General features: G+C 63.3%; 1 protein-coding gene across 3 annotated transcripts; it reads left to right on the top strand.

The window, feature by feature from the left end:
* On the top strand, positions 1–27,607 carry ARHGEF16 (Rho guanine nucleotide exchange factor 16). 3 transcript variants are annotated; one of them, XM_054449041.2, is made up of 15 exons: positions 1–214; positions 8,565–9,171; positions 11,657–11,699; positions 12,675–12,844; positions 14,442–14,498; positions 15,015–15,175; positions 19,029–19,181; positions 19,344–19,473; positions 20,900–20,974; positions 21,382–21,474; positions 24,375–24,526; positions 24,922–25,110; positions 26,009–26,082; positions 26,306–26,407; positions 26,941–27,607. In XM_054449041.2, the coding sequence occupies exons 2-15, from the start codon at positions 8,584–8,586 to the stop codon at positions 27,078–27,080; spliced, it is 2,127 nt and encodes a 708-aa protein (XP_054305016.1). In that variant the 5' UTR covers positions 1–214; positions 8,565–8,583; the 3' UTR covers positions 27,081–27,607. The 3 variants fall into 3 exon arrangements, with proteins under 3 accessions (XP_054305016.1, XP_054305008.1, XP_054305031.1); XM_054449033.2 differs by having other exon boundaries at positions 28–231; positions 26,941–27,606; XM_054449056.2 differs by lacking the exon at positions 8,565–9,171 and having other exon boundaries at positions 151–214; positions 26,941–27,606.

Raw genomic sequence — 27,607 nt, 5'->3', positions numbered from 1 at the left:
GGCCCTCGGACCCGGAGCAGCCCCGCCCGCCCAGCGCCCACCTGCGGGGCCGCAGCCGCCGCCCTCCAGCCAGACCACGCAGGAAGTGGAGGAGGCGCCCCGGGCCGGACTGCGCGGCCGCAGGAGCGAAGCGGCTGCAGAATAGGACGGGACCCGGCGCTGGAAGCTGCACCGCCCGCGCGCCGCCCCTCCGTCCCTCCGCCCCGCGGCGCAGGTGAGCCTGGGGGACAGGTGAGCCGGGGGACAGGTGAACCGGGGCTCGGGGAAGCCGGGCCAGGAACCCGGGGCGCCTCTCCTCCCCTCCGCTTTTCCGGCAAGCCCCGTCCCGGGAGCCGCAACAACTTCGCGACCCTCCTGGGGGGCTCCGCCGGGGCGGGAGGGGCGGTGCGCGCGGGCTGAGCCGGACGCGACTTTGGACCCGCCCCCCACACACACCAGGCAGCCCCCTGCTTGCCCCTGTCCGCTCGCTCGCTGCCCTCTCTCGACCCCGAGTGGCCGCTTCCTCTTCCTAAAGGAAAACTTCCATGCAACCGGAACCTGGGTTCAGACTTGAGCGCAGAGGACTCTGGAAGCCCCAGGGAGTTTGAAAGAGCATGGCGGGGGTAGGGGGGGGCGGCGCGGAACAGAACGACCCTCCCGGGAGCTCTTTGGGGAATCTGACACCCAAACCTGCTTTGGCCCCAAAAGTTCAGAAAAGCCCCGAGAAGGAAGAACCCCACACCCAAGACGAACCCAAACCATACGCCCCTCCCCCACCCTTGGCCTTGGTGGGCGGTGGCAGGAAGGGACCTGCTTTGTCTCCCCTGAGAAGGGAGACGGGGAGGGGGAGGGGTGCGTCCCACCTACCAGGGAGCCGTGGCCGCTTGTCTTGGCCGCTCAGCCTCTTTCTGCGTCTGTGAAATGGGAACAGTATCCCTTTTGAGATTTGAGTAGGTGGAGGGACTGAGGGAGTGGCAGCGATGGCAGGTCTTGGTGACCTCTGCATCTGACCAGAATCAAGGCCTGAATCTTCTCTGTGTCCTTGAGGGGAACAGTCTGTGCACCACCTAACATGGGGGCCTAGGAGGTGCGTGTGGGCCTGGCTGGGACCAGCAAGGGGGTCCAGGTGCTGTGCCTGGCTGCAGGCCCTGACCCCTCCATGGCATAGTTCCCAGGTGTGTGGGTTTCAGGCTCACATCCTGGCTCTTTGTGAATGAACTAAGCAGCTCTTGGGGCCTCGGTTTCCTCATACGTAAAATGGGACTAGCAGGAGTGTTGAGGAGTTAGAAGATGTTGACCCACAAGTGTGCCAGGCAGACGTGGCCCCTGCTGTGCGATGCCCACAGCCAGGAGAGCGGAACAGGGTATGAAAGGCACTGTCCAGAGCAGGAGGCATGGGCTGAAGGTGGGCACTCCTCACCCACCCCAGTCCTGCTGGAAGGGAGGTGTCTTGGGGACTTCCTGGAAGAAGTAAGTCACCTGGACCAAAGTCACCTGGAGGGTGGGATGGGCCCTCCCCCAACCTGGACACTGGGGAGAAACCCTTGTTGGGGGTGCCTCCCTGAGGGCGCTGGCTCTCCAGGGGCCATCTCTGACCCACAGGACCACCCTATGTGGGAAGCACTTTCCACCTACACATGAGGAAACTGAGGCACAGAGGTGAAGCAGTGAGAAGCGGCGTGCCAGGGTCCCCACAGCTCACATGTGGCGTGCAGGTCCCCATCCTGAGGATGGCCACCTGTGTTCACGTTGTGATCCAGGCGCAGGCGCTCCCCGCAAGTTTGGGTCTGAGTTTTAGTTTTGGTTTCCAGATGGACCTGGGCTGCTCCTGTCCTTAGCGCAGGGGACCATCCGTCTGGAGCAGCGTCCTTATTTCTAGTGACTCCCTGGCTGAGGCCAGAACCCCCAGTCCCCCCAGTCCCCGTTTGGGGACAGCCATCCAGGTCAGGACAGGGCCTGGCCAGCAGTCCCGCCCAGGCAGGCCACATTCCCTCTGCACCTGGTTTCCTTACCTGCCAGGGAAAATACCCACCTTCCAGAAGTTTGGGGAGGGGCAGAAGACACAGTGGATGACGGGGCATTCAGAGGGCACTGTCTGTGTGTCTGTCCTACAGCGGGTGAACGGGTGGCAGGAGACCTGTCACCCACGTGGGCACCTGTCAGAGGCAGACTCTGATTCCCACCCTTTGGGGGAACCTCGTGAGTGGCAGCAGAGCCAGGGACAGCACCTGGGTTTATGGGATGTCTCATTCAGAGCCGGAGCTGGGGAGTGACTGGAATGCACTTTGGGTTGAACCAGCTATGTCCAGGTGGGAGAGCCAGGTGCACTTCCCCACCCCCACCGTGCAGGGTGGCTCTCTGCTTAGCTGCCTAGGGTTTCCCTACCGCAGCCCTAGGGACCTTGATCCAGATAACAGGTCTCTCCAGCAGCCTTGCCAACCAGTAGCCAGGACTCCTGACTACCAGCAGTGTCCCCAGACGTTGCCAAATGTGCTCTGGGGGACAAAACTGCCCCAGTGAAGGCCGCAGAGCCAAATCCCTGGCCACCTTGCAAACAGAGCTGGCTGATGTATGCTGCATGATTTGCAAAACCAAGCCCTCCCCCCGATTATGTGACTGAGTCCGAAGTTTGACGGGCAGAATTACCAGAGTACAAGGGCATCATTGTAGCTTGAGTTTGCCTTCAATGAGGTTGGATGGACAGGTGCTAGAGAGGCCACGCCCCACTGGGCTGAGTGGGGTCAGCTGGACCTAGAGGCCAGGGTAGGGGGGACAGAAATGCCTGAGGGTGGGACCACATGAAGCTGGAGGCCTGTGCAGCATCCTAACTGGAGGGGCAGCAAACTTGGGGCAATTGGGTCCTGGTGGCCGTGAGAGCAGTTGTGCCCAGAGCCCAAAGCCCTGGCTGGGAGATTGTACTGCTATGGGGATGCAGAAGGGACGAGGCTGGCGCCCACTAGACTCACTAGAAGCCCATCTCTCTGGAAGGATGAGGGGGCAGGAGGGCGGGGCTACAGAGCGGCCCATCCAACCAACGCTGGGTCTTGAGATCCAGCAGATCAGCCAAGGCCAAGTACAGACAGGAACGGACAGGCTGGGCAGGGGCCCCTGAGACTGGCCAGCGACCACGGATTCCACCTGCTCGGACAGGCCAGGCGGGGGCCCCTGAGACTGCCCAGAGACCATGGATTCCACCTGCTCGCCTCTGCTGCACACCTCCTCCTGGCAAGTCCCTCGTGCCCCATAACTATATGTGTTGGGGATACCAGGTGGGGTATTTAGTGGTAAAGAGAAAAGAGAGAGTTCTGGGTCCCAGGGCTCAGCCATGGGAGGTCCTTTCCAGCCCACCCTGAGCAGAAGCAGCAGGAAGTCGCCCAAAAAGTGGCACAGATGGGCCCGGAACCTCTATGGGGCTGCCCTGGCCCAGGCTCTGCTCATTTTGAGCGAAGTCCCCTTGCAAGTTGGTTCTTGGCATGGAACACCAGGGCCTCTCTGGGAAGACACAGAATCAAGGTACTAGGAGACCAGGGCAGAGCATGTGCCGAGGCAGGCATTTGCTCTTTAGTGCAGAAAATGAGCCCGACTGTGGGGACACGAACAGGAAACTGTCCCTGCCCCGCAAGGGCTCACAGACATGGGGAGACAGGACAGACAGCCAGCCAGCCTGCGGCTCCCTCTGCCCTGTGCATGCCCTGTGCTGAGCCCCCGCTCAGCAAGTCAGGGCTGCCTTTGCTGGGGAGCAGGTCTGCCACTGGCCCGCATGGCTGCTGCAGGAAATCTGAGCTCTCTCTGTGGCGCTGCAGGGACAGCATGGCCAGCTGCTGAAAGGAGTCTGAGCTCTCAGCCCCTCCCTTTCACTGGCTCCACCAGGAGCAGACCAGCATCTCAGTGAGGAAATGGAAAGAGGCCACTGTAGAAACCAGCCGGCCTGCAGGAGAGGCTTCAGGATACAGACCTGGCATGGGGCTGGGGGTCCCATTGGGCCCTCCCGGTCAGACACCTGTGCTCAGGGTGTGCGTACCTGGGCCTCCCACCAGCATAAGGCCTGTCTCCTCAATAGAAGCAGAAACAATCAACCAGCAGCAGCAGATGTTTGAGGAAAACCCTGTGCCTGAGAGACAGAGGCCAGCAGAGGCGGACACAGGAAGAAGTGTGTGGCAGGGGCGCAGCTCCAGCAGCCAGCGACAGAAAGAAAGAAACTCGCTCCAAAGAAAACGTAATCCTTCCTCTCTAAGACAATAGAAGATGTTACACCCATAAAGCAAGAGCAGGATGCCAGGAATGAAGAGCAGAGGGCTCTTCGAGGATAATGAAAATGATAAGACCAGGGGCCAATAAGAAGTCCAAGTAGAGAAAACCTCACACAGAGAACAAAGTAGGGGAGGAAAGGTAAGGAATTAGGAGAAAACGCCAGAGCTCATTAGTGGGTACTCATTAGTGGAATACTCATTAGTGGGTATTCCAAAAAGAGAAAACAGAGTGGAAGAAATAATATGAAAATCTGCGCAGCCCTAGACAAGAGTGACCGCCTGGCGGGGTTCCACCCAGTGCCTGGCTCAGTGAACGAACGCGGACCCTACCGAGGCACGTCAGCAAGACAGCCAGAGCTCCCAGGCTGGCTCAGTGAACGAACGCGGACCCTACCGAGGCACATCAGCAAGACAGCCAGAGCTCCCACGCTCCAGCAGGTGCGCCAGACCCTCAGTGGGGCCAGGGAGAACCACATATCAGTCGTGACCCAAGAAAGAGATCGGGGCATTGGGGCCCTTCCCCAGCAACTCTGACAACAAGGGAAGGGCGCTGCCCGACTCTGGGAGAAAACCATCTACAGTGGGAACGTTCATCTCCTTGCCAGTCAGGGAAGAGGAAGAAACAGGACATTTTCAGGCAGTCCAAAAGGTGCCTCCTGTGTGGCTTCCTGGGACAGTGCCTGGGGATGTGCTTCAGCACAGTGAGGGCCCAGAGCAGGTGAGAGGGGCCCCGGAAGCAGCAGAGGAGGTCCTGGGATCCGCCCAGGGTGAGGCCCAGAGCACCGGGCCCTCTGGAGAGGGAGGATGGGGGGTGTCTGGGAAAAACATGGAGCTGGCCTGCGGAACGTATAGAATATATTCTCAAGAAGCACATGGCAGAGACGCCGGAACACTCAGGGAAAAATTAACTGGGGAAACCAGGCTGGTCAAATGAGAGAAAATCATTAACAAGATGTGGGCAAGGCCCTGCCCTGGGGCTCAGCGCCTTGTGCCGGCACAGACGTCGTGCGATGGGGCCGGCCGTGATGGAGTCCTCGTCCAAGAGGCAGGGAGAGTGTAGGGATGCCCATAGGTGGGGGTCACTGAGAGCAGGCTGTGCCTTTTTCTGGGAGAAGCTGAGGAGCCCGGAGCAGTGGCCTCCGGGGATCAGGGCAGCGTGGAAGAGGGGACGCTGGGCTTTCATGCTAAGTCTTTGGTGCTCGTTGACTTTTGAAACGGTGTCTATGTCTTCATAGTTCTTTAGGAAAACTGAAAAACAGAAGGCAATGGGTGCACGTGCCTGCCAGGGCCACAGCTCCCGAGAGCCGGCTCCTGGGGGGCTCTGGACTGCCCACACCCCTCAGGCTCTCTGTTAGGCCTGTGGGTGCGGCTGCCTCGCTGGGAGCGGAGGTCACACCCAGCAATGGCTCAGGCTCTGGCTCGCCTGACAGGTTCCCGTTTGGGCGCCTTCTGGCAATGGAGCAGACTTTGACCTCTCCTGGGACAGCCTCTGCCAGCCAGGGAGTGCTGCCGGCCAGGGCCAGGACACAGTCTCAGAGGACGTGGTCAGGGACAGTCAGGCCTGGGCAGTCTGGCCCCATTAGGAAGGAGGAAGGCCTCTATGAGAGTTGGAAGGCTGAGACAATGCAGGCTGGGGTCTCTGTATTTGGGGGCTGTGGGGTCTTGGGGACATTTGTTTGGTGGGAGATGGGGCACAGTGATGGTGTGGGCATGTCAACCCACATCAAATGCCCCCCAGGTAATCACATTTAGAATAAAAGGACTACAGGGCCGTAGACCGCCTACGCTGGCCACCCGCTGGAGTGCGCTCTGCTTGGCGTGTAGACAGAAACCTACAAGAAACGGATTTCTCGGCCAGGCCTGGGTAAAACGCAGACACGCTACTGTGAGCGGGTGATCCTGGGATGGTGCAGACCAGTGTCACCCTGGTCAGTGTCATGGACACCAGCCCCGGGGGAGGCCTGTTGTGTCTGCCGCTGTCCTCCGCCGGTGATCCGGAATGCCCTGAGGAATGTACCCTCCCGGCCAGCGTGGAGGCCGTCCCTCCCTGGGGCCTGGGAGGCTCAGCCGCACGTGCGTTCCTGGGATGGTTTTAGCAGAGAATTTGTGTCCTGGGAGAGTTTGGTGGCTCCCGGCGCTGAGCAGGGACAGAGGGGTGTCCCAGGTGCCCCGTGGACGCTCCAAAGGTACTAATCCAGGTCAGTTGTGTGGCTGACTGTGTCCTGGGGGCCCTGTGGACGCTCCAAAGTTGCTAATCCAGGTCAGTTGTGTAGCTGACTGTAGGCAACCTCCCTGTAGGAAGTGACTTTGGGCGAGTGACTCAGCCTTGTTTTCCCATCAGAAAAATCAGTTTCCACCCTCAAGAGACTCCGGTCATTTTCATGTATGTGACGTTCTGGGTGTATAGGAGGCATACTGAGTGGTGGCGGTTATTGTTTTTATTTTTATTTTTTAAAAGGGAAAGAATGAAAGCAGTGAGTTTTCTCCATGTCGTTACCTTTTGAACCTACAAAGCTCCCTGAGCTGAGCATAGGGAGCGTGAGCTTGTCTTTGATTCAGCAAGCGCTTGGTCACTGCAACGCAGACGTGGGCCTCACACCGGCCAGGCCTGTTACACACTTTGCACGCTTTACACTTCCCACTGTACCTTCAGGAGGTGGGCCTTGCTCTCATCGTGCCCATTTTGCAGATTTTGAAACTGAGGCACGGAGAGGCAGCGTCACTTGCTCATTGACCACGTGCCTGGGTCAGGGCTGCTCCCTGACACATGTGGGGAGCCCCTGAGCAGCAGAGGGGAAAGCTGGGAGGCCTGAGAGATCAGACCCTCGGAATCCATTGCTCAGTGGCCTGAGGGTTGCAAGTGCCCAGGCGGGTTGCAAGTTGCGCGGGGCGTGAAAGCTCGCCCTGGGCCTGACCGCTGTGGCCGAGCAATGCGCCGTCACTCAGGAGGTGATGTGTAGCCAAACAGCCCCACGAAGTGCCTGGAAACAGACCTCTGGGCCGGGCTCCTGGAGGCCGTGTCTGCTGGGGGCTCTGCACATCTCGGTCACACGGGGTCCAGGCCATTGGAGCTCTGCCTGGCCACACGTGCCTATAGTCATGGCAGCCAGGGAAGATGCAGAGGCAGGTCGAGAGCTGGCTCTCCACATTCCTACCTGGCAGGCACACATGTCCCAAAGCCAGTCTCAGGACTGTGCCATTCCCAAGGGGCAGAAGGGCAGCCCTGCCTTGGGTCTGGAAGGAGGAAAGTGAGAAATGGGAAACAGCAGTGTCAGGGGCAGGGTGCCAGCCCCGGACCATGAAGGGAACAGTGGGGTAGAGATGGACTCGGGGGCACGCGCTGCCAGGAGGGGTGGGCAAGAATGTGGCGGGGGCGGGGCAGCCCACGGGGTGTGGGGATCGGGCTACAGAGATGTCTACGGGGCAGCTCCCGCTCTGTGCTGGGTGGTATACGTGGGACTGTGGGCTGCCACCCCTGCCACCACCACACCTGCCCAGTGGCCAGGTGTCATACCGGACTCTCGGGCTGGTACCTGGTGGGGCTCCTGAGACCAGAATTGTCAGCTTTATGCCCAGTTCAGAAACGTGGAAAAATGCAAGCATGTTGCCTGGTGTGTGGAAAGGTTCCATGGACAGTCCACAACAGTCACGTCACTGTGTGGCTGAGAGAGGAGAATCACACAGGCCTGGGCTTGGGCTGGGAGCATGTGGGCAAATGCACCTGCCCCCCCCCAACCCAGCAGAGCCTGGCTTAGGTGCCTGGAAGACCCCAATGAGGCAGAGGCTGTGGTCACTGCCGCTGTGACTGATGCCAGCCTCAGGAAGCCCCCCAGTGCAGCGCCATCACCCTTGTGTTCACCACGAGGAAGTGGTTCCAGGAGGCTGCATGGCTGCCAGGTGTGAGCCAGGATTCCAGGCCAGGTATGCAGGGCTCCAGGGCCATGCACCTGTGCTGCCCCACCTGCCTCCAGGCTCAGGAATGTGTCCTCAGCACATGCTGCCTGTCAGAGGAAGGAGTGTGGCCTCCCAGCCTCCGAGGTCCAGCCTCCCCCCATAGGCTGTGCCTGCCTGGTCCCTTGGAGCTCAGAGAACCAGCGCCTGCCCAGTCCCATCCTGTGTCCAGCCTCCGGCCTCAGATGCGGCTGGCTCCCGGTGGTTCGGGCTGGCTGTGTCGCTGACCCACTGTGCTCCTGGCTGCGTCGCTGTCCTTGCCCGCTGTGTCCTGGGAGCTGTACTGGGGCCCCAGCCAGGCATATGCGAAGGAGCACGAGGGTGGACACCTGAAGGGGCCGGGGAGAGCAGCCTCACGAGACCTCACTTCTGCCCTTCCCCCAGGACCCCACAGCCGCCCAGCATGTCCCAGCGGCACTCAGACAGCTCCTTGGAGGAGAAGCTCCTGGAATACCGCTTCCACTCGGAGCTCCGGCTCGATGCCGGTGGGAACCCAGCCTCTGGGCTCCCAATGGTCCGTGGCTCCCTGCGTGTTAGAGACAATGCCGCCTTCCAGCCCGAGGTCCCGGCACCCCCACAGCCTCGGCCCCCGGGGCACGAGGAGCCATGGCCCATCGTCCTGAGCACAGAGAGCCCAGCAGCCCTCAAGCTGGGCACCCAACAGCTGATCCCTAAGAGCCTGGCCGTGGCCAGCAAGGCGAAGACCCCAGCCCGCCACCAGAGCTTCGGGGCCGCTGTACTTAGCAGGGAGGCCGCCCGGCAGGACCCTAAGCTCCTCCCAGCCCCCAGCTTCTCCCTGGATGACATGGACATGGACAAGGACCCCGGGGGCATGCTGAGGCGGAACCTGCGGAACCAATCCTACCGGGCGGCCATGAAGGGCCTGGGGAAGCCAGGTGGCCAGGGGGACGCCATCCAGCTAAGCCCTAAGCTCCAGGCTCTGGCGGAGGAACCCAGCCAGCCTCACACTCGGAGCCCGGCCAAAAACAAGGTAGGGGCCTGCTCGTGTGGACCGTGGGGAGGGGGCTGCTAGGCAGAGGGGCGGTCTGGCCGTCTCCACCACCGTCATCTTCTGCATCATGGCAGCTGCCATTAGTAAGCACCTGCTGCATGAGGGCTCTCAAGTGGTTTATTCCAGTTCAGCCCAGTCTGTGAGTGTGAAGATCCCACCTTACAGATGAGGCAGCAGAGGCTTGGAAAGGTCGAGGGTTCTACCCAGGCCCCGACTCTGGTGTCCCCGCTCCCAGCCTTGGTGGAGGGCAAATCCCTGGAAGGGCCCAGTCCCTGTTTCTGAGCCCCGGACAGGAGCCGGCCTGCCTGGATGATAGGGTTCAGGGTGACCTTGCTGCAGTGACTGGTCTGGGCTCCATTTGCCCCGGCAGCTCCGGACAGGGACTCAGGCGGGAGGGACTGAGGCGGAGCAGCTGTGCGGCGGCCTGGGGGTCGGGAGAAGTCTGCACGTTCCCTCTGTACACAGAGCCTTGCTTCCCTGCCTGCTGGCAGTGGCTCTAGGTCTGGGGCATGGTGGCGGCAGACCCTTTGCTGGGCAGGGTGTAGCCTGGCTGCATGTGTCACTAGGGCCCAGGGGACAGAGCGTCCAGCTGTGACTCCTGGGCCCAGTGTCCCTCATCCTCGGAGTCACCATCCCCTGCGGCTGGGGGCCAGGCCTTCATTTCAGGCAGCCCTGGAGCTGGAAGCCAAGTTCAGGGAGAGTTGCGTGGTACCTGGACACCCACCCAGCCAGGACTGGGACTCTGGCCACCCTGCTTGGTCTCTTTAGCTGGTGGGTCTGGGCTTAGGCAGGGCTGGGGTGGGGGAGGCGAGCTGCCCTGGAACCGCCCATCAGGAGGCCCTGGCAGCCCCGAGCATCCTCAGGAATGCAGAGCAGATGCAGGGCTGGCCTCAGGGGCATCCTTCTTGTTGGGCGCCTTGCTCAGACATGTTGGAAAACAGGCCCCAAGCATATGGGCTGCCTCAGTGAAGGACGAGGGCAGGGGCAGGTGCCATGTGACCCAGACGAGTTCCTGAACCTTCCTGAGCCTTGGCTTCCCCATGTAGAAGCAAAGATCACAGCCGCCCTCTGGGCGTCCTCTGGGCAGTGTCCACGGAAGGCGCGTGCCAGAGTGTCTTCTTCAATGGTTGCCGTCCCAGCTGCCTCCTCAGGCCCGGCTCCTGCCCAGACTGGGAGTGGCAGTGCCAGCCTCAGGAGACGCCAAGACCACCTGCCAGAATGTCCCATGGGCATCCACTGCAGGCCGATGGTGGCTGAGGTGGGCCCCCCCCCCGTGTCCCCAGCACCAGCCACTGTCCTCGGTCACAGCTCTCTCTTGTTGTGCCTACCTGAGACGCCCAGGACTCAGAAATGCCTCGGCACCTCTGCCGCAGGCCCCTGCACCCCAGCAGCTGGAAGGGCCCCAGCACTCTCTACACCCACCAGGCCCAGGCCCATGGCGCTCCATTCATTCATTCACTGTTGATTTCATGCAGTCAGCAGACACTTCCTGGGCACCTGCCACATGCTTGGTGCTGGGGTTCCAAAGTGAGCCAGGGGCATGGGCCTGGTCCTCAGAGGGCCTCCAGTGCAGGGAGAATGCCGAGGGCTGGGCTGAGGGCAGCTCGGGGGTGCTGGGAGCACAGAGGAGGGGGCTCCCCATGGCCTCGGGTCAGGGTAGGGTCCCAGAGGAAGGAGGGTTAGCGCAGAGGCAGATAGGAGGAGAGGATAGTGTCGGGGGGTGGGGGAGGCAACAGCTCCAGCCAGACCTGGAGGCCGAAGGGGGGCTGGCGGAGCCCTTGAGGTGGGGTGTCGGGCACGGGGCTGAGGGTGCCAGGCCAGGTGCAGCTGGGAGCGCCACATGCTCCCAACCAGTAAGGGGAGTTTACAGGCCCCAACTCGTTCCGAGAAGTCAGCCCCTTTCCTTCCGGGAACCAGCACACCTGTGGCGTCAGGAAAGTGTGGTGTCCCAGCCAAGGAGGGTGGGCTCTGAGTCGGGCACCTGAGCGTGGGGGCTTCCCAGGAGCCCAGCCCTCCCATCACTTCTGCCATCCCGGCCTCCTGCTGGGGCCACCAGGCCCATGCTTGGGGCTGGACACTGACCAGCCAATCCTTGCTCATCTGCCCCACCAGGTCCTAGTCCCCAGGGGCCTGTGTCCTGCCCCACTGTCCCTTCACAGTCCTCTCCCAGCCACACCTGCCCTGCCACGGGCCTGCTCAAAACTCTTCTGAGCGTCCCCTCACGATGAGTTCAACCCTTCCTCCTCCTCCAAGCAGCCCTCAGTCACGTGTCCTGCCTGCTCTGAGCCCTCCTCCTACCTGTCCTGGCCTCTGCTTGGCGGCCGTGAGGCCCTGTGGAGCTGACATCTATTAGGCACAGCTTCGCATGTGGAGCCATGAGGTCTCTGGGATCCCAGGGCAGAATCGCTGGGGCCACACCTGCCCCGGCTGACAGCTGCGGTTTCTGTGTCTCTCTTTTGTGCAGAAGACGCTGGGGAGGAAACGGCACAAGGGCTCCTTCAAGGACGGTGAGTGTGGCTTTGGGAGGCACCGCAGGCTGGGCTCCAGTTGAAACTGGTCTCACTGGGGCACCCTGGGGTCCGAGTGGGCCTCAGTTAGGTGTCTCGGGGTCACCAAAGCTGCTTGACACGGTCCTTCCAGAGGCTGAGGTCCCAGTGGCTGGTCTGATCATGTAGCCCTGATGAGTCTAGAAAGGTCTAGAAAGTTCCTTTGAACTCTATTCTGTGTGTTCTGAAGGTCAGGGTACAGACAGAGCCCCCAGTCTTGCCCTGAACACCCCATGTGTGTGCTGGGCCCAGCCTACAGTGGCCGTGTCGGGGGACCAAGGCCAGATCAGAGGGCGCCGGCCCCATGCCGCGGGCTCTGCCCAGACTCTTCGAGGCTGAAGGGGAGCCGTGTGTTGGGGCCTCCAGCAGGGGTGCCGGTGGTGCACACTCAGCCTACTGGGGGGAGATGAGAACATCCCACAGGGAGGTTGACATAGGGAGGTGCCTGCTACCTGGGTCCAAGTGCCCGGGGGTGTAAAGAGATTAGAGGTAGTGAGGCCTCTAATCAGAGGGGAGGGCTAAGGCCTCGAGTGCCCAGCTCCAGGCCTGAGGCCCCAAGACACAATGGCCCCTTCCAGCCCCCAGAAGCTTTGTGGACAGGCATGGGCCCAGGAGGGGGTACCCAGGCCTCTTCTACAGAAATCTCTGGGAAGTGTCCCCAGGAGGCAGCAGCGATGCCCCACGTCTCAGGGTAAGACTGGTTGGGGGATGCTGTGAGGGTCTGGAGGCACCCTGAGCCGGGACCAGCCCATTTCAGGTGGGGCTTGTGGCATAGGAGAGGTCTTGGGACTGGTGCCCAGCCTGGGGCAGTCCCCTCCCAAAGCCTCCCTCTCCCACACAGCCGTGTGGGCCTAGAGGACTCAGCCAGCGGGTTCCAGGGAGGCGCGGCCTTTTCCAGTACCCCAGGGCCACAGGTCACCCTCCTTCTCTCTCTAGACCCCCAGCTCTACCAGGAGATCCAGGAGCGGGGCCTGAACACCAGCCAGGAGTCTGATGACGACATCCTCGATGAGTCCTCCAGCCCCGAGGGAGCCCGGAAGGTGGACACCAACATTGTGGTCAAGAGCTACCGGCCCGCCCAGGTCACCTGGAGCCAGCTCCCGGAGGTAGCGCCGGAGGGTGGGTGAGGCTGCCCCACACAGGCAGGGAGAAGCCACAGGGGTCCCCCTGCTGTTCCTTCCCCGAGCCCAGGTGGCTGGTCCCCAGCAGCAGCCCAGTCCTCCCAGGGAGGGTGGGCAGCCTTCCCAGAAGCCCCTCGGCTGTGGGTGGCAGACCTGGGGGTCTCCCTCCTGGGCCCTCAGAGTTGCCCTGCCCATGCAGGGCCCTGCCGTCATGCGTGCGAGGGCCGGCCCTGCTCAGACCGCCCTGCAGGGAGCTGCAAGCACCAGAAGTCCCTTCCCAGGGCCCCCGCCCCAGGAGAGGGCTGAGTGGTCTGCGTAGGGAGACAGCTGGGATGGGAGGGGCCGGGACGTGGAGCTGGGGCCAGGGCCAAGACACTCCTTCACTTTCCATATCTGAAATTGGGGGCCCGTCCCTGCCCTACGGGGGTCTCAGTGGAGAGCGTGGCCTGGCAGTGGTCCCCGTGCTTGAGGGGGAGGTGGCTGCTCCTACCCCAGGTGGACCGGCATGTGACCCGCGCCCTGAGGCCCGAGGGAGGGGACCATGTGGCCGTGGGTGTGGCGGGCAGCGGGGAGGGCGGGCAGCGGGGAGGGCGGGCCCCCACCTGTGGTACAATGGGGCTCCTTGTTCGCCATTCAGAGGGGCTAGCACTGCAACCACCCACCACGCTCCATGGTGCTGCGTACCCCGGGACCCCGGCCAGGGCAGGTCCAGCGTGGGGTGAGGGCAGGCAGCGGGCAGCCTCCCCACAGATAGAAAGGTCTGGAAGTGCAGTCTTACTCCCCTGCTGGGAGCTGGGGGCGTGTGGTCTCCGTCTGTCTGGGATAGAGTCCAGTACTGCACCCTGGTAACTGCCAGAGATTCCGACCCTGCATGGGAAGGAGGCACTGGCTTGGGGAATGGGGGACTCACACTTGGCCCAGGCACTGTTGGCGGCCTTTCTGCCCAGCCCAGTGAGGAGCAGAGCACGAATCAGGGTGGCCTGAGTCCTGCAGAGGGGACCCCCGGGCGGTGTGGCAGCCTCCTGGTCCTGATGTGCTCTACCAAGCGAGCCACGTTCCCGCCAAGGTGACCCGCCAGCTGTGGGCCCCGAGGAGGAGGGAGCCCGGGCGGAAACAGCGTCACCCATAGCTTCCAGGCAGGGCACTGACTCGCCTCGCCCAGGTGGGGTCTGAGTCACAGTCCTTCCCTCCACACTCCCTCCCTGGGTGGGTTCCGCGCCTCTCCATCTGCCAGGAAGATCTTTGGGACAAGATCCCCTCCCGCCCTCTGGCCTCTCCCTCTGGATGCCCCATGCTTTTTCTGGGCTGCTCTGGGGCTCTTTGGTGGCTGGGAGGATTGGGGGGGCTGACCCAAGGAAGGTTCCACAGAGAGGAAGGTGACAGGGATAGGCCGTTGGCAGGACAGGCCTACTCCAGGATCGGACTTCCCTGAGCCCTGTGGGGTGGCTGTGGGTGTTCTGCCCAGGTCCCCGCCTCTGCTGTCCATGTTGGCCCTGGTCCGTCAGGAGGAGGAAAGAAGGGAGACTTTGGCCTAGGCTTCTAGGACGTGTGATCTAGAGCTCCTGGGCCTGTGTCCCCCCAGGTGGTGGAACTGGGCATCCTGGACCAGCTCTCCACTGAGGAGCGGAAAAGGCAGGAGGTAAAAGGGCCCTGGGTGAGAGGGGAGGGCCCTGGGCGGGAGGGCTGTCCCCCATGGCTTGGGCCATGCAACACCCGGGGAGGGGCAGCAGCCACGGTGGTGCCACCCAGCCATCCCTCTGCGGCCACCGCCAGCGCCAGTCCCTGTCACGCTGACCAGCGCCTCGCACAGGCCCGGGCTATGCCTCCACCTGCGCCAGGCCGTGACGGAGCCCCTTCGCGTCACCGGGTGAATCCTCGGAGTCCAGGGGCTGCCATCACCCCCTTCTCCGACGAGGACGGGGGGTTGTTGCCCAGCTTCATGCGGCTCATAAGGCACCCGGCCAGGGGCTTCCAGGGATGTCGGCTGGCATCTCCAAGTCAGCCATCCTGATAGCCCCATCCAGGGGTCTGTCCGGGGCTCCTGTCCCCACCTGCCCCTGCCACCCAGGTCATGTCCTCCTGTTCCAAGCATTGGTCACCGAGGCACGTCCGTGTCCAGCGTCACTGTGGGGCTCACCCAGGCCCCTCTCCACAGGCCATGTTCGAGATCCTCACGTCGGAGTTCTCCTACCAGCACAGCCTGAGTGTCCTGGTGGAGGAGTTCCTGCAGTCCAAGGAGCTGCGGGCGACCGTGACCCAGATGGAGCACCACCACCTCTTCTCCAACATCCTGGATGTCCTGGGTGCCAGTCAGAGGTAAGGCCACGCCACAGCCTTCCACGCAGGGTCCTCTGCCAGGAAGGTGCCTCCCCCTGTGGGCACCACACCGTCGTCAGCAGGCCCCGGGGAGCCTCAGCTGCACCTTGATGTGGATGGTTTAGGGCAGCTGCTGACTCCCACGGAGTGTGATGACCTCTGAGGGTCCTCGAGGCCACCAAGAGCTGGCCTCAGGGCCGGGCTAAGCACTGGGGCTGTGGTATCCTGGTCGTTCATAAGACATGGAGCACTTCCCAGGGGTACAGCCCTGCCCCACTGCCAAGCACCATCCCACCAGGACACCCAGGCACAGAGGGCTGCATGACCCAGGCAGCGGTGGCCACAAGCTGCTCACCTGTAGGCAGGAGGCCTAGAGTTGCAGCTCTGGGTCATGTTCCACTCAAAGGTGTCTGGTAGCTGGACCTGAGCTCTGGTTGCAGGGCCTGGAGGTAGAGGAGAGGCCGGACATGCAGCTGCAGCCATGCACGGGGGTGTGTGTGTGGGGTGGAGTGTGTGTGCATGGGTGTGTGAGTTGGGGGTGGGGTGTCTGTGCATGGCTGTGTGTGCATGGTCAGTGGTGTGTGTGAGTGGGCTGGCCCCGAGGCCTGGAGGGTGACTCGGGAGCATCCAGCACCCTGGTGTGTATGCATGGGTGTGTGGGGGCAGGGGTGTGTGTGCATGGGCAAGGGTGTGTGTGCATGGATGTGTGTGTGTGGGCAAGGGTGTGTATGCATGGGCAGGGGTGTGTGCACGGGTGTGTGTGCATGGGTGTGTGTGGACAGGGGTGTGTGTGCGTGGGTGTGCATGGGTTTGTGTGCCTGGGCAGCAGTGTGTGTGCATGGGTGTGTGGGGGGCAGGGGTGTGTATGCATGGTTGTGTGTGCACGGGTGTGTGCATGGATGTGTGTGCATGGATGTGTGTGCATGGACGGGTGTTGTGCACGGGCAGGGATGTGTGTGCATGGATGTGTGTGCGTGGTCAGGTATGTGTGAGTGGGTAGGTGTGTGAGTGGCTGTGTTTTCGGTCAGGTGTGTGTGAGTGGGTGTGTGTGTGTGGGCGGGGGTGTCTGCATATCTTTGTGCGTGGTCAGTGTGTGTGAGTAGGTGTGTGTGCGTGGGCAGAGGTTTCTGTGCATGGCTGTGTGTGCGTGGTCAGGGGTGTGTGTGAGTGGGCTGGCCCCAAGGCCCGGAGGGTGGCTCGGGAGCATCTAGCACCCTGGTATGTGTGCATGGGTGTATGTGCATGGATGTGTGTGTGGGGAGGGGTGTGTGTGCATGGACAGGTGTGTGTGCGTGGGCAGGGGTATGTGTGCATGGGCAGGGGTGTGTTTGCATGGGTGTGTGTGCCTGGCCAGGGGTGTGTGTATGTGGGCAGGGGTGTGTGTGCATGGACAGGTATGTGTGCGTGGGCAGGGGTGTATGTGCGTGGGTGTGTGTGCGTGGGCAGGGGTGTGTGTGCCTGGCCAGGGGTGTGTGTGTCTGGCCAGGGGTGTGTGCCTGGCCAGGGGTGTGTGTGCGTGGGCAGGGGTGTGTGTGCCTGGCCAAGGGTGTGTGTGTGTGGGCAGGGGTGTGTGTGCGTGGACAGGTATGTGTGCGTGGGCAGGGGTGTGTGTGCGTGGGTGTGTGCGCGTGGGCAGGGGTGTGTGTGCCTGGCCAGGGGTGTGTGTGTCTGGCCAGGGGTGTGTGTGCGTGGGCAGGGGTGTGTGTGCCTGGCCAGGGGTGTGTGTGCATGGGCGGGGTGTGTGTGCGTGGACAGGTATGTGTGCGTGGGCAGGGGTGTGTGTGCGTGGGTGTGTGTGCATGGGCAGGGTTGTGTGTGCCTGGCCAGGGGTGTGTGTGTCTGGCCAGGGGTGTGTGTGCATGGGCAGGGGTGTGTGTGGTCTCGACCCTGTGCTGCTCCCTATATGCAGGAGGACCCTGGAGCATCATCCGGTGTCCTGAGCCTCAGCCTCAATGCTAACCTGAGGGGCGGTGTCTCTGGTCCCCTCGTGGGCTTAGGTGGCTCTGGGAGATGATTAGGGCCCTGTAGTGCCTGGCACAGGGCTGCCCCAACAGTGGTGGTTGCTGGCGCATTCTTATATCAGCCCCGCCCCTGGCGAGTCCCACCCATCTGCTGCCTGTGGGGTGCCCTTGCGGAACTTTGGGGCCCTGAGGGTGGGCAGGGAGCCGCCTTGTCCCTGGAGACAGGGGCTTCCTATAGAGCTCCAGGGACCAGCTATGGGAAACTCCCAACCTCTGACTCAGCATGAGATGGGGCTGGGGGAGGGGGAGGGGTCTATCTGGCATAGCGGCTGCCCCTCCCCCAGCTCTGTCCCCAGCCAGGCAGGCTTTGTGTCCTCTGAGCTCTGTGTCCTCCAGTCCCTTCTGCCTCAGGCAGCTGCGTGTTTGCCTCTGACCTCCTCAGGGCTTTCGATTGCTGCCCTGGGGCGGGAAGCTCCGGCCTCCTCCCCCAGCTGGGCCCCCGACAGCTCCTGGCATGCACAGTGAACTCTCTGGGGAATCATGGCTATTTGGGGTCAGCGGCTGGTGGGCGGCTCTCCCAGACCTTTCTCAGAACCTGCAGTCGCCCATGTGAGCTGCTGACCGGCCTGGCCAGCCTAGGCAGGCACGCATGTCGTGGCGCTGCTCATCCAGCAACCGGGGCCTCCCATGGCCTCCTGGGTCCTCGTCCACGGGGACTGCGGCTCCATCTGCTGGGGATTCTCAAGGGCAAGCGGCTGTCAGAACGCATTCCCTGCAGGAAGTGTGGCTCCTGCGTGGGTGGCAGGCCCAGTCGGGCCCGGTGAGCAGGGGGAGGTGGGACTCCTGCCCACCTCCACGCTGGGCAAGGAAGTCCTCCGAAGGACAGAGCTCTTGGGCTGGGAGGACCTCCCATGGCGGCGGCCTGGAGACATGGATGTGGTCTCCGGTTGGGGGCTCTGAGGGTCTGCAGGATGGACGAGGCTCCGGCCACCGCCTCACACACCAGGTGACCATCGTGGGTCCAGCCAAGCCCAGCCTTGGTGGCTCTGGCCGCCCATGGGGGCAGAATCCTGGCAGCCCTGGCCTAGCTCTGACCAAGTGTTGACGCCCTTCGTCCTGATCACCCTGGGCCAAGGCCTGGGTAATGGAGGAGGTGAGGGGCTGGTAGTCCCTTCCAGGGAGTCTGCCAAGAGCCCACACCTGGCCCCCCGGCCTTGACTGTTCCCTCAGAACAGGGTGGGGGCCCTAGTGAAAGTAAGCAGACAGTTCGTGAACCCAGCTGGGAGCTTGCTCAGCAGAGCTGCCTGGGATTTGGGACTCATCCTTGGAGGGGGTGGCCCCAGGCATCACCCCTCTTTGTGACCCGGAGGCTGGGCTCTTGTGCCTGTCCCCTGAGTCTCCGTCCTTGAGTTTCTTCCCAGGGGCAAGCTGGTGCAGCAGCGGGGGCCCGGGCCTGTGTGGAGGCCCAGTCGTTTTAGCTGGAAGGAGCTTGAAGGGCGAACGGCACCAACTGGACAGGCACCAGGACAGGAGGTCCAAATGGGCCCACCTTTGGGGACAGTCCCTGGGGCTGCCCCTGGACAACAGAGGGATGGCACCAGTGTGTGGGATCGTGGCGGGGGGCTCTGTAAGGAGCCCCGGGCCTCTGTGACCACTTCCCACCCGCCCTCCCTGCCATCCCGCATCCCGGGCCCGGGTCTCCCTGCCGTCCCGCATCCCGGGCCCGGGTCCTGCCCCAAGTGCTTGCTGTGTGCTGCCTCTGGGAGCTGAGCTTAGCTCCTGCCACGTCCATGTATGTGTGAGTGTGCACGCAGATGCATGTCTGTGTGTGTGCACACATGGGACCCGACCACCAGGCCCGTGGCACCCTCCTCACCCCCCCTTGCCTTCAGGTTCTTCGAGGACCTGGAGCAGCGGCACAAGGCCCAGGTGCTGGTCGAGGACATCAGTGACATCCTGGAGGAGCACGCCGAGAAGCATTTCCACCCCTACATCGCCTACTGCTCCAACGAGGTCTACCAGCAGCGCACGCTGCAGAAGCTGATGTGAGTGGGTGGCCCTGAGGCCCGGAGGGTGGCTCAGGAGCATCCTGCACCCCGGTCTCCCAAAGCACATTCCTGCTCCCAGCCCGGCTTCTGCAGGTCCCGCCTGATTTTGGTACAGGCCGGCCATGCAGAGCCTGGAAGAACAGCCTTGTCCTCTTGCAGCAGCAGCAACGCCGCCTTCCGAGAGGTCCTGAGAGAGATTGAGAGGCGGCCGGCGTGCGGGGGCCTGCCCATGCTCTCCTTCCTGATCCTCCCCATGCAGCGGGTGACCCGGCTGCCCCTCCTGACGGATGTGAGTCCACGGCCTGAGGGTGGGGCCGGGCACACCATCCTGGGGTCCCACGGCCAGAGCCCTGCCTCGGATGGAGCATTACGTGCTTGTGACCTTCTCCAAGCTTGGCCTGTGATATTGTAATAGTTATGATCCTAAGATGGCTTTAATAACCAGGATAACTTTGTGGTTGCCGCCACCCACAGAGCTCACTGTGCCGGGAGCTGTTCCAGCCCTTGGCGGATTCGTGTTCACTTACTCAATGGTTCATGAGGTTCAGGCACACTGACGAGCTGGAACTGGCATCACCCGGAGCCCTGCTGAGCCTCCTCCCAGCCCCCACCCCCCCAGTCCTCCTAGATGTGGTAGCCCTGTCCTTGGCACCTACTCTCCCCGTTCTGTGGATGCAGAGAGGGGCTCAGAGAGTCTCACCAGCATGGGCTGTGTGTGTGGGATGCCAGCCCACAGGGCAGAGGGTACATGAGGGTGAAAGGCGTACACACACACACACACGTATATACAGCGCACATGCACTCAGGCACTTATGTGCCCATGTGCACACAATGCATATGTATCGATGCCAATACACACATGCTTGCACACACTGCATTGCACCAATACATGCATGCACACTTGCACACACTGCATTGCACCGATACATGCATGCACACTTGCGCACACTGCATTGCACCGATACATGCATGCACACTTGTGCACACTGCATTGCACTGATACATGCATGCACACGTGCGCACACTGCATTGCACCGATGCATGCACACGTGTGCACACTGCATTGCACCGATACATGCATGCGCACACTGCATTGCACGATACATGCATGCACACGTGTGCACACTGCATTGCACCGATACATGCATGCACACGTGCGCACACTGCATTGCACCGATACATGCATGCACGTGTGCGCACAATGCAAACACAGGCACTGCACACACATACACGTGGATGCACACACATGCACGCACACGGTGCACAGGCATATTCACATGTGTGCATGCTGTCCGTACACACAGCCCCGCACATGGCAGTACTGAGCTAAGCTCCCTGAGGCTACAAATGGCAGGGTTGCCCAAGCCAAACAGAACCTCAAACTCCTGGGGGCCCCAGGGATGTGCAGAAATGGGGATGCCAGGGGGCCTCCACTGACGATTCCCCAGGTTGGATGGAGATGGCCAAGGACGGAAAGGGAAGGGTTCCAGGCAGGGGTGCCAGCTCCTGTTCCCACTCAGCCTGGCCTGACCTGGCAGAGCTCCAGGTGGTGCAGAGGCCGTTCAGGGGCTGCACGTGCTGGTGGGGCCCTGCAGGAGCCCTCTGGGGGCAGCTGTTGACCACCTGCAGCCCCACACAGGGTCTGGTGTTGGTGGGAGCCTCCACACCTGGGATGCCAGAGGGGACTTTCTGTCCCATGTCTGTTGTCCATCCAGACGCTCTGCCTCAAGACCCAGGGCCACTCTGAGAGGTACAAGGCCGCCAACCGTGCACTGAAGGCCATCAGCAAGGTAAGATGGGGCCTGGCCCCAGCCCCACCCGAGTCCTGTACCCTGACCCTGTCCCCACCCCACCCCACCCTACCCGATGGCATAGGGCTGGCTCCCCCCACCTTCCAGGGCAGTGAGTGTTCTCAGATTATCCATCCCAAGCCTTTCACAGTGCTGACAGGGAAACTGAGGCCCAGAGGTTCCCAGATTATCCATCCCAAGCCTTTCACAGTGCTGACAAGGAAACTGAGGCCCAGAGCCAGTGGAGCTCTCGCACAGTTGATGAGCCTGTGGCACGGCTGGTCCAGGGCAGGCACTGTGGGCAGCCAGAGGCTGGCTGGGCAGGGGTCCTGGGCACACTGTGGGCCGTGTGGGCTGTGCCAGGGCCCTGTAGCACCAGCCTCTCACACGGGGACCATGCCCTGCAGCTGGTGAGGCAGTGCAACGAGGGGGCCCACAGGATGGAGCGCATGGAGCAGATGTACACGCTGCACACACAGCTGGACTTCAGCAAGGTCAAGGTAGGTGGACGTCAGGCCACTCGCACCACTTCCCACTCAGCCCTCCCTGCTGGCCTGCGTGTGAGGTTACACCCCTGAGCCTGAGGGCTGGAGAGTGGGTACCTGCCCTCATGAGGCCTGGGGGCTGGGCCTCCTAGGGCTGGTGCCTTTGGTCTACCCAGGCCTCAGTCTCCCGATCTGGGAGCATCCCTTGTGTACCCCTCCCCTACTCGCACTGGGTGGGCCTCTGTGGCCCTTGCCCCATCCCCAGGACTACACCGGCAAAGGGCAGACCCAGGCCCTGAGTGACCAAGCCGAGGGGGCAACAGGAGTGGCCCTGTCAGTGCGCTTGCCTGGGGCCAGGGCTCCTTGCTGGCCCCTCAGGGGCTGGGCAGGGCCTGAGGACAGAGGGAAGGGGACAGGGTGATTTCAGGGCCAGCCCAGATCTCATGTTTCCCAGTGAGCCTTGGATTCTGGGTAGGGTGAAATATTTCCAGCCCAGGCCCGGGCAGCCCTAGTCCCTGCCACAAATGGGCAGGGCTTGGACCTCTCCCTCCAGAGCCCCCCACCCACAATCCCACACACTGGCCCCATCCTCTGTTGTCCTGGGACAGCCCAGGGCCCCTCCCCTAAGGCGGGCCCAGGTGGGTCTCCTGTCCTGGTGCCCCATCCAGTGGGTGCCCTTCAGGGTGGAGCAAGGAGTGGGTGACAGGCTGCAGGCCACCCTCACTCGAGGCCGTGGACAACCAAGTAAGGGTGCAGAGGTCCCAGCTGGGGGATGGGGTTCCCGGGGTGGGTCAGGGCGGGCTGCCTGGAGCAGGCATCAGGGCGGTGACTTTGCGCTGCTGTCGCTGAGCCCACACCCGTGCAGGCCTCACGCTTGTCTCCCTGATCCTCTCGGGTCTGGGGTGTAACACCTGCCCCTGCCAGAGCAAGGACCCCCTCCCAGGCCTGGCCCACCCCCGAGTGGGGCTCTCACCCCCACATGGTCTTGAAGTTGATCTTTGAAACAGGTGTGGGGGCAGGGAGAGCAGGCCCATCCAGGAGGGAGGGTGGTGGCAGAGGCCAGGAGTGGGAGGTGCCGGGGGCTCTGAGTCTGTAGTGGGCACAGGTAGGGAAGCCGGGGCCCACAGGGAGCAGGTGGGGAGGTGTCAACAGTGGCTGAGGAGCGGGGGCTGGTGGGCAGGCTCCTCATTCCCACTCTGCCCACCCCACCACCCTGTACTGCCATCCCCTACTGCGGCGCTCACCCCCGTCACCGCCACACTGCCCACCTACACGCTGCCCATTCCTGTCACCCCTGTGCTGCCCACCCCCATCACCCCCACACTACCCACCCCATCACCCCCACACTACCCACCCCGTCACCCCCACACTACCCACCCCGTCACCCCCACACTACCCACCCCCATCACCCCCACACTACCCACCCCGTCACCCCCACACTACCCACCCCGTCACCCCCACACTACCCACCCCGTCACCCCCACACTACCCACCCCGTCACCCCCACACTACCCACCCCGTCACCCCCACACTACCCACCCCCGTCGCCCCCACACTACCCACCCCCGTCGCCCCCACACTACCCACCCCCGTCGCCCCCACACTACCCACCCCCGTCGCCCCCACACTACCCACCCCCGTCGCCCCCACACTACCCACCCCCGTCGCCCCCACACTACCCACCCCGTCGCCCCCACACTACCCACCCCCTCGCCCCCACACTACCCACCCCCTCGCCCCCACACTACCCACCCCCTCGCCCCCACACTACCCACCCCGTCGCCCCCACACTACCCACCCCGTCGCCCCCACACTACCCACCCCCGTCAACCCCACCCCGTCGCCCCCACACTACCCACCCCCGTCAACCCCACACTACCCACCCCGTCAACCCCACACTACCCACCCCCGTCAACCCCACACTACCCACCCCCGTCACCCCCACACTACCCACCCCGTCACCCCCACACTACCCACCCCGTCACCCCCACACTACCCACCCCGTCAACCCCACACTACCCACCCCGTCGCCCCCACACTGCCCACCCCCGTCGCCCCCACACTACCCACCCCCGTCGCCCCCACACTACCCACCCCGTCGCCCCCACACTACCCACCCCGTCAACCCCACACTACCCACCCCCGTCGCCCCCACACTACCCACCCCCGTCGCCCCCACACTACCCACCCCCGTCGCCCCCACACTACCCACCCCGTCACCCCCACACTACCCACCCCGTCGCCCCCACACTGCCCACCCCGTCGCCCCCACACTGCCCACCCCCGTCGCCCCCACACTGCCCACCCCCGTCGCCCCCACACTACCCACCCTCGTCGCCCCCGGACTACCCACCCTCACCCCCACACTACCCACCCCACCACCCTGTGCTGCCACCCTCCACTGTGATGCCCGCTCCCACACTGCCCAGCCCCTGGCCTTTGCCATCCCTCTGCCCCCCACTGACTCCGGCAACTCAGCACCAGGCAGGGAGGATGTTCTGTGGCTCAGGAGCCAGGAGAGGCCCCAGATGTGGAGCGTGGCCATCACAGGTGGGCCTGCCCCTGCCAACTCTCCCTCGGGGCTGAGCAGGCCCTTGTGCCTAGGAGGCCCAGCGTCTGCGTAATCGCCACGGAGGGGTGAGGTGTGTGTGGAGGCTTCCCCAGCACTGGCCTTCGAGTCCTGGCTTGGGTGAAATGTTCAGTGGTCACCCAGCCCTGGGCTATCGGGCAGGGTCTGGTCCAGGGCCTGGTGCACCTTGATTTGAGGCCTGGACACATCGTGCCCCTTTCCTCTGCCCAGCCCCGACTGGGGGCAGCCAGCTGGTCACCCAGTCCAGAGGCAGGGGTCAGTCCCACCTGGTGCTGTGCATCCTTGACCCCCTGGGGACCTGCTCACCCCGGCTCTGTCCCCCCAGTCCCTCCCACTGATTTCCGCCTCCCGGTGGCTGCTGAAGCGTGGAGAGCTGTTCTTAGTGGAAGAAACCGGACTTTTTCGAAAAATTGCCAGCCGGCCAACGTGCTACCTGTTCCTGTTCAACGATGTCCTGGTTGTGACCAAGAAGAAGAGGTGGCCTTAGGGCAGGAGGGTGTGGGGAGCCCCACTCCATGGACACTGGGCCGCTGGCCCTGGGGCAGGAGGGTGCGGGGAGTCGGCCCTGAGCCCCTCTGACCTCAGAGCTGAGGCGTGGCTTCCACTCGGCACATGCCCTGTGTGACACTCGGGGGCAGGTGGCACTCGCTATGCAGCCTCCGGCCTCCTCTGCAGACCTGGGTCTGCCTGTGACAGCCACGAGGACTGGAAAGCCATGGCCTCTGTTCTGTGGGACGTGGGAACTCTTGGAGCCTGTCTGTGGCTGCCTCCCCACCACTGCAGGGGAGCCGGGTGGGAACTGGACGGGAGCCCAGCAGGCACCGGATAGTAGCTGGGTGGGACCGTCCCACCGACTGCCCGTGTCCCCACAGCGAGGAGAGCTACGTGGTCCAGGACTACGCCCAGATGAACCACATCCAGGTGGAGAAGATAGAGCCGTCTGAGCTCCCTCTGCCCGGGGGTGGCAACCGCAGCTCCTCCGTGCCCCACCCCTTCCAGGTGACCTTGCTTCGCAACAGCGAGGGCCGCCAGGAGCAGCTCCTGCTCTCCTCGGACTCCGCGTAAGTGGGCTCCCGGGAGGGCTGTTCCCAGGCCACAGGCACGTTAGCTCCACGGGGACTGGGTTGTCCGCCTGCCTCGCTCGCTGTTCCATGGCTGGCTCTGAACGCCCGCCGTGCACCTGGCCCTGCTGTAGGTGCTGAGGTAGAGCCGGGAGCAACAGAAACGGCCTTGTCCTCATGGAGTTTATGTTCCCGGGAGGGGACGCACCAACAGTTGGGCCACCAGGAGTGGGAACAAGGGAGGAAACAAAGTGGGGGGTGGGGTGCGGGGGGTGCCGTGAGGAAAGCTCAGCCCATGTGAGCAGAGGGAGGTGGGGCCGGAGGGTGGGGTTGCTCAGCAGAGGCCCCGAGGCAGGAGAGCCCTGAGGCCCTGAGGGCACAGCTGCAGGTAGACAGCAGTGATGCTGGGGTGCAGAGAGCCTGGCCGGTAGGGGCCAGTTCAGACAGCAGGGTGGTCCTGGCACTCAGAATGGGAGTGGGCACTGATGGGGTCTCTGCGGGCCCCCCGTGGAAGGCAGGCACACAGGTGCGCCAGTCTCCATATTCCCTCTCAGCTCCTGTTGACAGAGGACAGCTCTGGGCCCTATTTCCAGATGAGGACGCTGGGGCTGAGTCTGTCACAGCAAATGGAGGGGGCAGGGAGCTGGGGCCCAGTGCCAGGAAACAGGGTGGCCTCAGGTCCAGCAGGCTGGGGTCTGGGTGTGTGGCCACTACGCAACTCTGTGACCTGGGGCTGGGGTGACTTGGGGGTTAGCCTGCCTGGCAGTCTGCCCAGCCACTCCTGCCCACACCCCCCATCTCCTTGCCACGGCCTCCATGGGTGGCTGTCAGGAGTCAAGGAACATCAGACGGGCAGGATCGGTCTCCAGGCCTGGCTCACGTTGTCTCTGGTCCCCAGGAGTGACCGGGCACGGTGGATCGTGGCGCTCACACACAGTGAGAGACAGTGGCAGGGCCTCTCCAGCAAAGGAGGTGAGTGCGGGCTGGGGGCCTGCAGGGCTGGCCCTCTGCCGTGGCTGGGCACTTTGGCCCTCACTGTAGCCCAAGGGAGCCTGGCACCTGGCCTTGTGCTGGGGCCTGGCAGTTGGGGGATGGGGTGCCCCGGCCCCGGGGGATGTGTCTGCTGGAGGCCATTGGGGCGTGGAGCCTGGCCCATGCCTCCCGACAGCCCTGTGATGGCCACTGCCCTATCCAGACCTGCCCCAGGTGGAGATCACCAAGGCCTTCTTCGCGAAGCAAGCAGACGAGGTCACACTGCAGCAGGCGGACGTGGTCCTGGTTCTGCAGCAGGAGGATGGTGAGTGCAGGGGCGTTGGGCACAGATGGGCGGGCACGGACGGGTGGGCGTGAGTCAGCGTCCGGCTGGCCAGGTCCAGAGCATGCTGGGCTGCAGGCTGACCATGTGCTCACCCTCTCTCGAGGGCTTCCTCAAAGGGAGCACTCCCACATCCCCGAGCCCCAGAATCAAAAGCAGGTTCATGATCACTGTGTCCCACGTGGGGAGGAGGAGGTGTCTCTGCCCTCCCAGGGGATCCCCGCTCAGCCGGGCCCAGCAGGAGCCTGCAGAGGGCAGGCAGGGTGCCTCCTCATGCCGGGCAGAGCTGTGTGGGGTGTGCTCAGCCCCGCACCCTTCTCAGTGGCGAGCACCTGAGCAGGGGCCGGGTGCCTGGTGACCATGAGCAAGGCCTCGGCAGCTGTCTGCTCTGAGGCAGGAGCAGGTGGTCAGTTCTAGGAGAAGCCTGGCCCTGGTGTGCTCAGGCACAGCAGCTCAGAGGGGCTGGGGGACCTACAGCCTTCCTCTCACCTCCCTCCCACCCCATCCGGGTTCAGGGTGGCTCTATGGCGAGAGGCTCCGGGACGGAGAGACGGGCTGGTTCCCCGAGGACTTTGCCCGCTTCATCACCAGCCGTGTGGCCGTGGAGGGCAACGTCCGCAGGATGGAGCGTCTGCGGGTGGAGACGGATGTGTAGCCCTGGCGAGGCCAGCCGGCGGCAGCACAGCCTGTCCCCGATCAGCAAGTGGCCGTGCCTGGCTCCAGAGAGCGTGGGGAGCTGGTCTCAAGGACCCAGCATGGTTCCCTGGGGCTTCCCAAGAGCCTGTGGCTGTGATCCCGGGCTCCGGACACCTCACAAAAGGAAGATCACATGTCCCCCGAGAGGCACCCCCAGACAAGCTCCAGGGGGCCACCCCATGTCCCAGGGAGCCCAGCCTATTCCCATTGGCTGGCTGGGCCTCTCTCAGCTGCTGGGCGCCACCTCCCCACTGCACCCAGGGGGCAACTCCACCCGGACTGATGGGCACAGGAGGCACCAATAGCGATTATCGGGGGCAATGCGAGGTCTCCTCCTGTGTCCTTCCTACCCCCGAGTGAGGCAAGAAGGGCCCCGAGTGCCCAGGAGTGCCCACGTTCTGAGAGGGGGCCAGCCGGAGGGAGGGGACCTGGCAGGGAGATTGCGGTTTTGAGGTTTCTAAATACATTAAAGTTATTTCTTAAGAA

The sequence above is a fragment of the Pongo pygmaeus genome, chromosome 1 (assembly GCF_028885625.2).
Source record: "Pongo pygmaeus isolate AG05252 chromosome 1, NHGRI_mPonPyg2-v2.0_pri, whole genome shotgun sequence".
Classification (NCBI taxonomy): Eukaryota; Metazoa; Chordata; class Mammalia; order Primates; family Hominidae; genus Pongo; species Pongo pygmaeus.
This window is presented reverse-complemented; position numbering and strand designations above follow the sequence as displayed.

Coding starts and splice junctions, on each gene's coding strand:
- ARHGEF16 (XM_054449041.2), top strand. CDS start 8,584: ATGTCCCAGCGGCACTCAGACAGCTCCTTGGAGGAGAAGCTCCTGGAA. Junction 11,700..12,674: donor CAAGGGCTCCTTCAAGGACG/GTGAGTGTGGCT, acceptor TTCTCTCTCTAG/ACCCCCAGCTCTACCAGGAG. Junction 25,111..26,008: donor CTGCTCTCCTCGGACTCCGC/GTAAGTGGGCTC, acceptor TCTGGTCCCCAG/GAGTGACCGGGCACGGTGGA.